This window comes from Rhamphochromis sp. 'chilingali' (assembly GCF_963969265.1).
Source record: "Rhamphochromis sp. 'chilingali' genome assembly, chromosome: 5".
In the NCBI taxonomy this organism is placed as follows: Eukaryota; Metazoa; Chordata; class Actinopteri; order Cichliformes; family Cichlidae; genus Rhamphochromis; species Rhamphochromis sp. 'chilingali'.
This window is the reverse complement of record NC_137932.1, coordinates 13,504,123-13,518,628: the sequence shown is the minus strand read 5'-3', so window position 1 is coordinate 13,518,628 and position 14,506 is coordinate 13,504,123. Positions and strand designations below refer to the sequence as shown.

Genomic DNA, 14,506 nt, shown 5'->3' with positions numbered 1-14,506 from the left:
ATGGAGACCAGTCAAAGTAATGGATACGTCTCTCATACATCATCGCTAAGCACCAGCCAACTCCTCTCCTCGTTTTTTGGCTTTGATTTCATTCCTTTATTCCATAATTGTAACACAGCTGCAGAAGATGACATGGCACTTCTAAGCCAATAATCTGCAAATGAGTTAAGCAGCAAAGGAAATATAAAAGTACTCAAAGGTGCAGTCCCAGTGGAATTCCCATTCTACATATCTCCACATGACTCCAGTGACACTAAGGATAAAGGTGTGAGAAGCACTAATCAACTCCTGTTGTGGTCTTGTGGGAATGTGGAGGGCCCTTGGTTCCACATGGATGCTTCCCGGGCCCCCCACGGGCCATCTAACCCCTAAAAACAACACAAGGAAATGAGCCTTTGAAAATGGACACTCGGCTGTCTTGGTGGCCCACGCAGAAGGAGAAGTGCAGAAAAAAGCTATCGAGGGCATGCTGGCTAAGACTTGGTTCAAGTGTCAGCAAGCCTCAACAAATTATGGCTAAAGGTTAAATGTCATAGCCTGGAAGTGTTTGAGGGTAATCTAGCGGTCATGCATAATATCAAAATTGGGAATTCCTTGGATGGCCTGTAACCGTGCAGGCCTGTCTTATAAGCAGGAGACTTATTTTACAGTTTATGTTATATAACTAAATTGCGGGGAAATCTGTTCCATAAATCTTGTGTGGTTACAGGTCACAGCATATGCAAAGCATTAAGCTTCTCAATGAAGTAAGCCTGAATCACTGTTGGTTCAACTGGACACAGATCAAACGGGTACACCCCCAGCTGGAGCTGACATAGTGGAATTCCCAACCAGGATGTAGTGAGGTGAAAGCCTGTGGGAACCAGTGAGAGTAACTGGATATGAAGGACCATAACTCAAAGGTGGAATAATTCCTGCTGTCACTTAAAACATGTGGAGTAATGTAAAAAAAAAAAAAAGTTCATTTGAATTCTGCCATCAGTCTTAAACTTATGGGAAAAACTTGGTTTCTAATTTGTTTATAATTTTTTTTAAATTATGAAAATGGCAACTCAACTTTGTTTTGATTTAGTAAATTACTAATTTTCTTACCTTACCGTTAAATTTGCAGTGCCAGACTTTACATGTTGAGCTGCATCCTGAGGACAGGACAGAAGTAGGACTATGGTACAAGTCATTAAGTACATTTGACGTGCAGGTACATCTAAGTAAAACCGCACAACAGATGAAAAAAGTTGCACGGTCACACGAGCCTTGATTTCTACTGCAGCATTCAGAGGAAGCGTCAGAATGTGCTTAATCTGTGCGTCAGAATTCACCCTGGCTCGTATCTAAGGTTCAGCCAGCTGATGGTGGCATAATGGTGTGAGGGATATTTTCTTGGCACATTTTGGACACCCTAGTACTAGTTGAGCATCATTTCAATGCCACACCCTTCCTGAATATTGTTGCTGACGATATCCATCCCTTTTATGACCGCACAGTAACCATCTTAATATGGCTGGTTCCAGCAGAATAACTCACCATGTCTCAAAGCTTAGATCATCTCAAACTGATTTCTTGAACATGTACTCAGTTGGCCTCCTCAATCCCCACTTCTCAATCAAAAAGGGATGTGGTGAAATGAGAGATTTGCATCATAGAACAAATCTGCAGCAACTGTGTGATGCTATCATGTTAATATGGAACAGAATCTCAGAGGAATCTATGCCGAAATAACACAGGTCTGAAAGCAAAAGGGGGTTCAACCCAGTATTACCAAGGTGTACATAATAAAGTGGTGAGGAGGCGTTTAATGTGAAAGTTTATTATCCATATTAGCAGTTTATTATCTGTTTATGTAAGACAAACTGATAAGCAGTCTGTGTCTATGACAGAGATCAATGTTGTAACTATTGGCTTTTATTTCCTTTATTAATCACATTATATTTTTCTACAATATGTACATTTGTACTAGTTAATTTTATGATCACTGTTTATAGCAACATATAAATATATTACCGCCGTTACATAATTACATAATTTCCTTAGGGCTTAATAAAGTATTCTGATTCTGATTCAGTTCAATAACCTCCTGCTCTGACGAATGTGCCTCAATTTTCTCTGCCGCTCTTTTTTCCTGTCCGGAGGGCCTGACAAGCCAAGTCCACTGACAGACAGACCCCCATTAGCCGCACCTTAGATTCGCTGACTGGGTGATTAGCTGAGCACAGAGCTCACAGAAAATGGGGTGGGACTTAGAGGTTCAGGAGCTGATAGAGAGGATGGAGACACACATGTATTCTTTGTTCACCAGCTCAGCCACACACAGAATTTCTATGTAGTTTAAAAGAACACTCCCAAGGGCCTGACCTCCTCTGGCTCTCATTAGTGGTCTTAACACAGAGAGACAAGCATACAACAGTTCCCCTCTCTCTCACACACACACACACACACACATACACACGGCATGAATAACCCCTGTTACCTCTAACCTTTACCCTCTCCAATTTTCCAAGCTTGGGCCACCACCCCTCTATCCTCCACACACCCAACAAGGACAGGACTATAGCTCAGAAGAGTAGGCCCATAGTCAAGAGAAGCAGCATATGAGGAAAGGGAGGAGCTTCCTGGATACACACACACATGCACACAGATTCACATGCATACACAAACAAACACACACTTACTCTCAATGATGACTAATTACAGCAGGAAACATAAACTGAGGTCACACACAGAAAAGCACCTACAAGTACTTTTCTTAAAAGGAATTACACAGTTCGAAAAGTTACTGAGCTGATTTCCTAATACAATGAAAGGGCGATTCTGGGTGGAGAAACCACCTAAAGCTGTGTGATGTGGCATTTCATGTCATTCAATTGTTTTAAAAGAAAAAAAGATAATAATTTATCCAGTAGAAAGCCACATCTTGAGTTTCACTCATCACAGAGCACATGTATTAAGCCTGATGTCCTGTAAGGTTAGTGCATTTTCACTGTCATACATTCTGAGGTTGGTGTACAGCAACTGTGTGTTTTCAAATAAACGCAACACACCTCAGAGCACATACATATCCAAACACACAAATGAACACACACGTGCAAAGAGTACAGCAACCTTTCCTAGTAAATTGTCACTACAACCACCATAACAGTCCAAGTTTTCCACCCACGCACACCTTTCCTGGAATTTCAAGACAATGGATGGAAAACACTCGACTCCTCTTTCGTTCTGACTCATCGGCAATACGTATCATTTAATAGGGAGGTTTAACTCATTGTTGTGGGATTTAAACTCTTTGTGTAATAGAAGAGCGACTTTCAGATATGGTGATAAGGTGAAAGGATCTGCACACGCCAAATGCTTTCAGTAGATGTCAATGATACATTGACAGACAACCTTTTACCCAAGGTAACACCACACGCATTTACCCCAAAATGTTCTTTCACTTCTCTGGAAACATATTTTACAGCCAGACATAAACAATACTTTTCAAAAGTCTTGAGCCACCCCTCATATCATCACTTTTTGCTTGCAAGGAGCAGGAACTTGAGTTTTTTTTTTTAAGTCATCTTTAGCTATAGTAGTTTTTCTTTAAACATTGGCTGCTTTTTCACTCATTTTAATTGCAGTCCTCGTCCCTGACCATTTTCAGATGACTCTTTTGTTGGTTAAGCCAATTAACACCAACCTTTGAATCATTCATGCATAAAAAAGGCACCTAATTCAAGGGATGAACCAGCATTGTGTCTACACTTAACAAACAACTTAAAATGTATCTTTAGGCACTTTGTTACAAGCAGCCTGTCACAAAAACACAAAGTTTGTGTCCATTACTTTAGCTGAATCTGCGATCAGAAGACTATTTAAAGAAATTATAAGAAATTTTGCCTAAAGGAGTTCGGGCTCTGTTTAAGAATAAAGGTGGTCATATTGAATACAAACTCTATTTTTGCCACATATGCTGTACTCCTATGCATGTTTCCAGAAATAACTCCAATTGTTTGTTATATTCTTAGTAAAATACAAAGGGCTTGATGACTTTTGCACAGTACTGTACAGAGGATTTTGCTTGTGTGGGTTTGTAAGGCGATAGCAAGTTATGTCACAATCATTCCAGCAAATCAGAGAATTTGGTATGTGTGCTATGTGTGTTATCACCTTAACCCTGCATGAGCTTGTTATCATAGAAAACATGCAGCCTGAGAAATTCATGATAGCCAGTATACAAATGTCATTGATGATATTTTTGCAAACTTTAGGAAAAACAGTCAACCAGTAACAATTTGTTGACAGAAATCTGTCAACTCAGGTCTTTCAGGACTGATTTAAATAGACAGACCTGCACATTTAACATAAATCTATATCTATATCAGCAAAGTCCAAAACAGCATAAACATGCTACTTATCTGCTCTGCATCTATTAGTGTCTGCAATAAATACAGACAGAGTTACAGTGAAGTATCTCACACCCTAAAAATGGAACAAGCAGTCCAAAATGGAAGTATTAAAGTGTGCAGCTGTGCACAATAATCTAGTATCCAACCTGCAAATAGACTAAAGTCTGAACCATCGTTTTCAAAGCACACACTCAAAAGGGAAAGCACAGTGGCCTTCCTTTTATTTTAGAAAAAAAAAACACACTCTAAGATCCTGCATGCCAAGCATGGGGGGCTATTTAGATGTCAAGAGGTATGTATCGTGGTAATGGGGCAGATGAGAGAGGAGGGCTGAAGCAGGCCCCTTTACTTTGAGGATTCTTCATCGCCGCCAAAAGCCGTCCAACTCCGCCACTCCCACCCAGAAGACAAGATCAAAGAATCCTTGTGTTGTGAGTACATGTCTATGTACATACTTGTTTTTTCCTGCTATACTTTTCCAGGACTTTTGCATTCAAAAGGAAAGCAGACAGTGGTTTTCCATGGCATAAATTCCTTGTGGCAAATCTAATTAAGTTAAATAAGTTGACTAGAAAATTACCTCCAGAAGACATTTGTTTGTTAGACAACAGCTAGCACAAGTTATCACAAAAAATTTCTGTCTATTTGGCAGGTGGCTAGTGTTAAATTGTCTAAATTTGTGCATCTAACAGTGTACAAGCAAAGCACTGTAATGTTCCTTAACATTACACTATGCACAGCATACCTGGGCCGTGCAGTCAGCTGTGTGAGTTCAGCGGTTGATCCCACACCTCAGGCTGCAACTTTGCCAGGAAGGTTTGAGAGATTACCATAACCTATTCCGTTTAGCACATTTGAACCTGCATTTAAGGAAACTTAAATTCAAAACAGACACAAAACCAACTTGCGTTTACAGCGACTGCCAACCTCAAGATTAATTCAGACATGCAGAACCACAAATACACACATGCAGCTGAGGCTCCACGCTGGGTAAAAAAAGAAGGGGGAAAGCATTTAGAAATAATTAACAGTGTTTGTCTAAGCTGTCACTTAAGACACCCTCACTTCCTGCTCCAGGTGACATGAGAGCCACATTAAAGATAGAGATGACAGGAGAAATCCCACTACAGCACCACCAGACTGTCTGGAACAGCTCAGGGGGTGGTTGTGGGTGAGTGCAGTGTTTACATGCACACACGTGTGTATGTGATGGAGAGAGGAAAACTCATTCTATAAAGTGGGCGAACAGCCGTTTGTGTGTATCTGAGTCTCCAGTCGACATAAACACACTAATGGTGAATATGTGATTTTTCAGTAAACACCACGTCTCCCCTGCTTCAATTAGATTTTTGATCAATACTCAGAGCTACTGTATTTAACCCCAGAGTCTGAAACCATATCTGAAACCAGCCCTGTCTCACCTGCTACACCTACTTGCCACATGTCTGGTCCAATGCTTCCTCCTTGTACAGAGGAAAAGACTACCTGACAAAAGGGTCAAGGCCACCACAACAGCACCTGTGGTTAAACTAATACTAATAGTTGCCACGGATCCAAGTTTAAAGTCATTAACATTCCTCTAAACAAGGCCAGGGGTACATTTGGGTATCCCATGCACTCACACATGCACATAACAAACATGCATACTTGGAGGGAACTCAATATGTTCCTTTTCAACAGTCCAAACTCAGTGCTTTTGATGACAGGGACATCTGATCTACATTCCTCCTCATTCCCCTGGCAATGTGTGCACGTTAGTGTGTGTCTACCTGATGCTCAGTGGTGGTTTTCTTTATCTCAAAATGCTCCGAGAACAAGATGATGAAATGACAAAAGGTAAATTGCTTCTAAAAGTGAAATTATCAACCAGTGATTGTGGAAGAAGTGCAAAGAGGTTTGAATAGATGACATCAGGGATGGGTGTGACAGACCAGTGTTTGCTCTAGAGCCTCTCAGTCAAAGAAAGTGGAGGAAATGAAGGAATGAAGGTTTCCAAACCACAACAGCATCTCAAGGCAATATCGCCCACGTCAAAGACATTTCATGAAGGGGGGATTCAGCAGGTGTTTTGAACCTGACTGTATTTGTAGTTCTCTTTGTGGTTCACTGGAGTTCGAGTCCAGGCGTGTAACGCTCATTATTAAAACCTTTTCATTTTTCACATCTGCTCAATGTAATGACACCTGAATGTTTAGATTATGTCTTCGCTGCAAGGCATTTTTGTCTTTTAGCAAAAAAACGGCGACCTGAAGTTGCACTCTTCCCATTCATTAATATGTATAAGAGCATTAGCACGACAAGGAGACTCTTTTTAACTTCATGCAAACACATGTAGGCCTGATTTGCAAGCCAAGCTAGTGTCTTGTTTTATGACTCCTTACTTATTACTCCTCCCCTGACCTCGGACTGACCCCTAAATTGATTATATGAGGAATGATACAAATGTGCAAAAAGTGCCACCTTTCATGAAAATACATGACACAATCACACGATCGAGGCACCTTTGTAAAAAAGGAAGTCATTGAATGATCACGAACTATTAAAAAAAACTGCCAAAAAATACAGCTTTCAAGAGCGAAGTAGATTTTTAAACACTGCATACTTGAAGTGACAGAAAAGGAAAACAAGAAGGTTTCTCACCCACTGATGGAGACCTCCTGTGGAGAAGGGGACACTCGAGGGTGCCCTGCAGAGTTCGGCCGAACATGGCGGAGTAGACGGCGATCTGCATTCCCTGTTTGCAGCTTAGCCTCATCTTATCTTCCTCACAGACCACCTTACTCTTATACTCATCTGTGGATACAGAGAGAGAAAGAAGAAAGCTTGTCAACCAAAAAAAAATTATTTAATAATATTTGATATAAGTTTTCATTTCCTGGATATTTGCTGATTAGATACAAATTAGAACCACTAAATTAGAACCTCTGCTTAGCAGTTTATCATATGCGCAGAGCACAGACTCCATTTTTCATTCAGAGTAATGGGCATGAGACAGAGGGAGGACAGATTGGTGGACATGTAGAGCCATGCAGAGGCATTCCTCTGACACATCCACCCAAAGTGACCTGTGACAGCAAGAAGTAGCTCCACTGGCCTGCAACTAAAAACACAACAGCAGAGTGTTTCTATATCCATGTGGGAAGTGGAACAGGAATGCAGAAAAGAAAAGTGAGAGAGAAAGCAAAGAAAATGTTCAGGACTAGTTTGTTATACTTCTTTGTGATGGACTCACTCTTGTTCTGTCTCAGACCCTCCCTGTTCTCCTTCACTAACACCATCCTCTAGCCACCTCTCTTTTCAGAGGCAGTGACACCTGCCCGTTGCACCTCACTAACACCCCATGCAGCCTTTCTCTCTTCCCCCCCGAGAAGTCATTGGTTAAGTGACAGTGAACAAAGAGCTGCTGATTGGTCCTGGGGTCCAGTGGAGAAAGGAACAAGTAGGAAAGGCAGGGGGATCAGTGGATTAATGCTGAGTTGTGGGCACTCTTGTGTGAACTTTTGCACAGCTCAGTGCGGCTCGGCTCAGCACAGGACTGAGCGACGAATGAATACTAGAATCAGGGTGGGATTACTGCACTGCTGTGGCTCCCCTCCGGAGTGATACTCTTAACTTCCTGGATCACAAGGGGAACGATGGACAAGGATAAACAGCGAGGCACGCAAAAAGCGGGGGTTTTTTCAGATAAAAGAAGCAGCACAGAGGGAAGTCACACGGATACTGATGCCTAAATTAATGCAGACTTTATAGAAAAATTATAGAAAAGGTTTTCCCTACAAAAAGTAGTTAAATGAGAAATACATTTAAATACTCTTGCCAGGTCTGACCCCCTTATGCTCAAGAGTATTGTTTGGGATTTCCATCTGAAACAAAAAGCTTAAATTTAGTCAGTAGCAAATGCAAAAGTGTGAGGCTAGAGTGAAACAGCGTCAATATATGAATGAGATATACTTAAGAAAATTTTGACCAGCATTAAAGCTATGTGTCTACCTGCTGCAAAGTATATAAACGGGATAAGCAAAGTCACAGCATGTTTTTCCAGTTGAAGACCAAACGTTACTATTAACAGGCTGCCATATAACGGTCAAGCTGCTGAAACAGCAAAATGCTCCTTACTGCATGCTACCATGAATGTCATCCAAGCCAAGCCATACCAACTTTATTTATAACACTGTCATGAATCGCTGTGTGGCAGGCAAGCAGGAGTGGTGGACCCAAAATGCAGAACTCAGACACGGAAGTGAAACTTAAGGCGCAGCTTTATTGCTGGGAAAAACCTCGTACAAACTAAACTCACCAAAAGAAAACCAAAAGTCAGAACAGAGGAACCAAGGACTGAAACACTGGAAAGAAACACTAAACTGGAGCAGGAGACCAAACACTAGGAACATAGAAGCAGAACACACAGCTAGTTGAGGGTACGACGCGACACTGACACAGAGAAACACAGGGCTTAAATACACAGACGGCAGTAATCAAGGGATGAGAGACAGAAGGGGAACACACCTGGGAGAAATCACAGCTGACGAGACAGGGGAAACGTAACTGAGCACACTCACATATGACACAAACCTTCACAATAAAACAGGAAACTCAGACACATGGAACCAGGCAAGACATTGAACTAAACAGACAGATTCACAAACAGATGGGGTGACACCATAGACAGAGACAGACTCAAAGGCAGACCAAATATAACACACAGAACTCAAACAATAATAATCATCATCATCATAAACTAGAAAATGATAACTAAAAGCGCTGGGTCACCGACCCAGGACCATGACAAACACACTTTAAAAACAGCAACCACTGACCAAAGTGCCGAACATACGAATAGAAATACATGCTAATAAAAATAACAGAAAATAAGAGAATTAAATTCAATCAGAAATGACAGATTAAGATGAAAGATGGCCTCTATAGTTATAACATATTATAGAAGGTCTCCAGTCACAGCTGGAGAGGTGTTAGCTAGCTCCTTCCATCTGAGGTTTTTTATAACAGATACAGATTAGACAGCCACGATCACAACAGATATAGTCTCTTCATCCAGTGAGTATGAGGCTATAACATATGGTTGTCAGTGTCCAGTACTGATTGATGCAGATTCAGTATTGCCTGTGCAGCCAGCCTTATTCCTCAATTGTTGCCAATATACTTGATTTCAAATATATAGCATGTCCACTAATTGACATAGTGCTTTATCATGACAAACAATGGCACTTTGGCTTTTGGGTTAGCTACACATACCACATCCTGATGCTAGATAAAGTAAAGAGTCAGTAAAGAGTCCAGCTGTGTTGGAAAAACCTATTATGAGCATCTACTCTACGGGCATGTACCTCACAGAATGATGAAAAAGCATAATCATCACCTGTAATATATTAAAAAGTATAGCTCAGCCCCAATTTCTATTTCAAATTCAGATATTTATAAGTGGCTACAGGGGAGAGCCTTGGTACACAATTTTAAAGGTTGATTTGGGATTTCCTTTGATTGTTAGTGTACTAGTTTGGTTTTGACCTGACACCACCCTTGTGTATTGTGTATTGGCGTTGTGAGGGGGGAAACAAAGAAAGAATGGTTCAAGCACAGGGAGGGACAGAGATTTTTGTCACTGTCACAACGCGGGGCGACGAGGGACTTACTCGGTCTGCATTTGTACCAGACAATTAGGTATTTACTGCTCCCAGGACACTGGTCCGTCCCAAACACGCGGCTGTTGACAAGGACTTGACAGCTCCTTCTGTCTTGGCACTCGTCCTGCATTTTCTGAAGCAAAGTGACACAAAACGGGAGAAGAACAAAGGCACGTTTAGAGGGAAAACAACAAGCCAATGATAGTGAGACCAGCAGCAAAAAAACCCTAAAACCACTTCAAACAGGTTGCTTATAGCTATTAGGGTATATGGCATCAGTTCACCCACTTTGTTTTCTCATGTTTTAGCCTGCTATAAGCCCAGTGACCAATCCAACACACAGGAATAGCTGAAAGGTTTCAGTTCAGAGCCTCCCTTAAATTAAATATTAAAAGAGTTGCATTAGTTATGAAAAAGCATGGAAAGAGACATGAATTACCACTGAAATAGTGCCGGGGTAAGATAACAAACGTAATTTGTGGACTTCCACCTAAAAACACACTAAATAGACAAGAAGGTCCTCACTGTGGTGCCAATTAAGACTAATACGTCTGGAAATATACTTTTTGTTGTCAGCAGATCTAACAAGAAAACCAAATCAAATAATGAAACAATAAGCACTGAATGAGAAGTCTTATTCTTCTGTGTACGTCCACTGTATTACATAAACAAAAAAACACAGTAAACCACTGAATTGAATTAGCTGTTACATTAATAACATGCACATGGCTGGGTACTGATCCATGCTTGCAAACAGGCAGTAAATGCAATATTTGATCCTGTTTGTTACAAAGTATATTTAAGTTTGTGTTTTTTAAAGAGCGATATCTTTAGGAGAAACGACCACATGTGTTCGTGCTGAAGAATTAATTATGTTGCAAAGTGATGGCCATTGTTGGTCTCTTTTATCAGACTGCTTCAGCTCCGTTTAATCCACATAGCAACAAATTAAAGTCTTTTCACAGCTTTTCAAATAGGAAATAAATAAGATCACGCTCATTTTTGAGAGGATCTCCCCGCCACACACCAAAATTCCCCTTTTGAGCATGAATCTGGTGACAATAAGTAACCTTAGAAGGCTCAGTGAAGGTGTTCATCTTCCCAGACAAGTTTCAGTGCCAACTGTGTTGACAGTCAGAAAGAATACAAAATAAGACAAAGCTTTTTACTGAATACACCAAAGAATGACTCTACATATCACAGATTAAGCACACAGCAAAGGCTGAATTTTCACATCCATCAGACTACATGCTGAAAATCTAAAAAAAAAAGATATTATTGAATGCTATTGCCAAAATTTCACTGTGAGAAAGTTATGTTATGTTAATTAAACAATTATGAACTCAGTTACTGGCAGACAGAAATGAATTGATTAATCTGCCTTTTTACAGCAAAAATTCTAAATATTTGCTACTTGCAAAATCTCTATGGTGTAAAGTTTGATTGCACAAAAAGTAATGAATCAGTATAAATGGGATTTGAAAATAATTAGGTTAAAAGATAAGGACAAATGTCACTTGGTCAACCTGAGGCATCACTAAACAAGCATTAGTAGATGGAGGCATTCTTTCTGTAAGGCCAGCAAACCAAAGGTCACGAACAGGTGGTGCTCATGTGGGTGGCACGGCAGTCATTCTCTCACTTCGACACAATGCAGCCTCTGTGTCTGTGCATTCATGGCAGCCCTATCTATTATGGAAACGGAGGGTGTTTGATGCTAAAAGGCAGGGGAGCCTAAGAATAAACCGAACAACTGAATGAATGCCGAACAGGATGTGTTTGTGCGTGTTTGTGTTGGTGCTGCAAAGCGGGTCTCCTTGTCCAGCTGCATCCCAATTTGGGAGAGGATGCTAAAGCAAAGACCCCATGAAATCGCTTTGTGTCACAGGAACATACAAGCCTGCTTCCTCTTTAGAGAGTGTAATTTGCCGGAAAACGTTCCCACAAAGCATTACATAATCGTTGGTTCTCCAGAGTTTAACCCTTGGCTAATTTGAACCTGTTACAGAACACTTTCTCTCAACCCAAAAAAGAAAGGCAGTGCATTAAGAAGTGACTTACAGAAGGCGGGATGCCAAATGTGGGAGGAGATTCTTTATTCTTAGGAAAAGTCTGGTAAATACCAACTCAATACAGTTGTGAATAATGATGATGTAATAGCGCAAAAGGAATGAGCCTGGCTATTTACCTGTAGTGCAGTGGACACAGAGCAATATCGATCATCCTCCCGAGCTTTATAGGAGCTTAGGAGGGCCTGGTAGGTCTGAGGGCACTGCTGGGGATCAGAAGCACCTCTTCTTCCATAGAAAGCTGACTGGATGGTGATGGTGGCACGCGAAGGGCAGCGCACCGTCAGGAAGTCTCCGTCACAAGCCCTCGCTGTGTAGTTCCTCAACACTTTGGACAGATAGCCTGTGAGAAAGCAAGAAAGCAGAACCGCAGACATTCATTTATTGCACATTAAACAGTACCATCTGTTGATAATTAATTTCTTGATACTTAACAATTTTAAGCATTCTCGAGTTGTATAATTTTATGATGCACTACTTAATCTCTTATTCCATCCCATTTCCATATGCAGAGAGTTGTAACCATGCTAGCCTAGCCTTCATTTAAAGAACTACATCACTGCTTCCAGCTCAAAGATGCCTTTAAAGCCTTGACTAGTGCAGCAAAAAAGAAAGTAAAGATTTATCTTATTCAGCTGTAAGTTTTAGCCCTTTTGTTATCGCTACAGAACAAACTGCTGTGTTTTATATTATAAAAACATGTGCAAAGTATGATTTTTAAAACATGAAACTATTATTCTTTTATAGAAAGATTTTGCACCGGAATTGAACTGAATTAATATTGATCCAAGAACAATTCTGAAACAAAGTCTTTCTGGAATGACCTGTCGTCTCTTATTCGTAAACCTTTAATGTCCAACTCCACATGTTCGATATCTATTAGCATCTCATTTGTTTGCTGGAAACCATGTTTTCTTGCACTATGCAAGGCAGTTCATGTGAATAGACATGTTATATAACCATTTCATGAAACAAGGAACTCAGATGCTGCTTCAAATTAAAGAAAAGGTTTCTTTCTTCCATTAAGAGTCTTTGAGAGCTGCCACTCGGCTGTCAGTCACTCCAGAGGACTCCTCACAAAGCCACCATTAACATTCCAGTCTGTGAGAAGGAAACAGATAAAGAAGAGAGCTGATCCCTTGGCCGCTGCCATATAATGTCTTTCTCGACCGTCTGGCTCATTTATGAGCTGGCTGCCAAAGAACACTTTGCTTCTTCCATTTGAAAAACTGGCTGGAATTGTAAAATCCAAAATTTAAGGACTGAGTTAATCTCTTTTCTCTGAAGTTATAAAGGTCTGCCATATCTAAAAGGAAATGCAGCCACTTTTTGTTAATCCAGGTGGTAAAATATGTTAAAGAGCTACTTTTCAACAAAAGAAAACACATTCCAACGTAAGCTCAGCCTTCTTTCTGCAGTTAATGCTCTGCAAACATGTTTACAGAGGAGTAAAGTCACACATGTTCACACACAAAGTGGACGCACTCTCATTCAATTACCTTTATTTGGTTAGGGTTTGGTAGAAAAGAGGAAATAACACCAAGACAGCGTTCATTAACACACACATTAGCAGATGTGGACTTGCAGAACATACACACAAAACACACACATTGTGCCCTTATCACCATGGCCACAGATAAAGAGGCAGAGGGGAAACAGGAGACAGTCTTGGGTGTAGAAAGGTCAGCCTCGCTCTAAATAGAGATGGTTATTAAACCACCATTTCTCACAGTAACCGGTTTCCACCTGTGGCTGTGATGTGATAAAGGAGAAAAGGTAGATGTGCCATAATACTGCGATGGTATAGATCACTTTTAAATTTACTACTGTAACAGCTGTATATATTACCTGCATGCATTTGGGTGATTCTATCTTTGTGAGATACTAAGTTGTTGGGCTGTGGTTAAAAGAAAAAAACACAAAACATCCTGAATAATGAGCACGTAAGCATTTGGATTTGCATGTGGGGGACTTTTTGCCTAAATTTACAATTCAGAGGCTCTATAAGACATTGTTGAAGTGCTAGGTTATGTATGGTTAGCCAGAGTATAGGTGGAATGATCAACTCAGCTGTTAAAATAACTAAAAGAACTGAACTGATCTGAGTTTTCAGAATTTAGGTTAATAAGCTGTTGAAATTTGGGACTTAAGAAAGATAATGGGCAAAAACAGAACAAAAATAGACCCAGCTTGTTTTACATATATGTAAAAAGCATTAATGGTATAGATAACTGAGGAAAAAGTTTATAATTGATATCGCTGAAATATAGCAACTAGCTAAACTCATGAATAAGATATTAAAAGACAATACGTTTGAATAAAAAGCTGGAAATGTTTCTAAATATATGGGACAATGAAGGTAAAAAAAAATAGTTCTTGGTATGATAAGCATGATTTAATATAAAAGTATGGA

At 40.3% G+C, this 14,506-nt stretch overlaps 1 protein-coding gene across 1 annotated transcript in view; it reads right to left on the bottom strand.

The window, feature by feature from the left end:
• eva1aa (eva-1 homolog A, regulator of programmed cell death a) overlaps window positions 1-14,506 on the bottom strand; it is a 76,307-nt gene that overhangs the window by 41,769 nt on the left and 20,032 nt on the right. The window contains exons 2-4 of the mRNA XM_080882511.1: window positions 12,213-12,436; window positions 10,034-10,157; window positions 7,023-7,175 (exon numbers count right to left, since the gene is read on the bottom strand). Of these exons, the coding sequence (XP_080738637.1) occupies window positions 7,023-7,175; window positions 10,034-10,157; window positions 12,213-12,436 (501 nt within the window). The remainder of the gene's footprint in view (window positions 1-7,022; window positions 7,176-10,033; window positions 10,158-12,212; window positions 12,437-14,506) is intronic.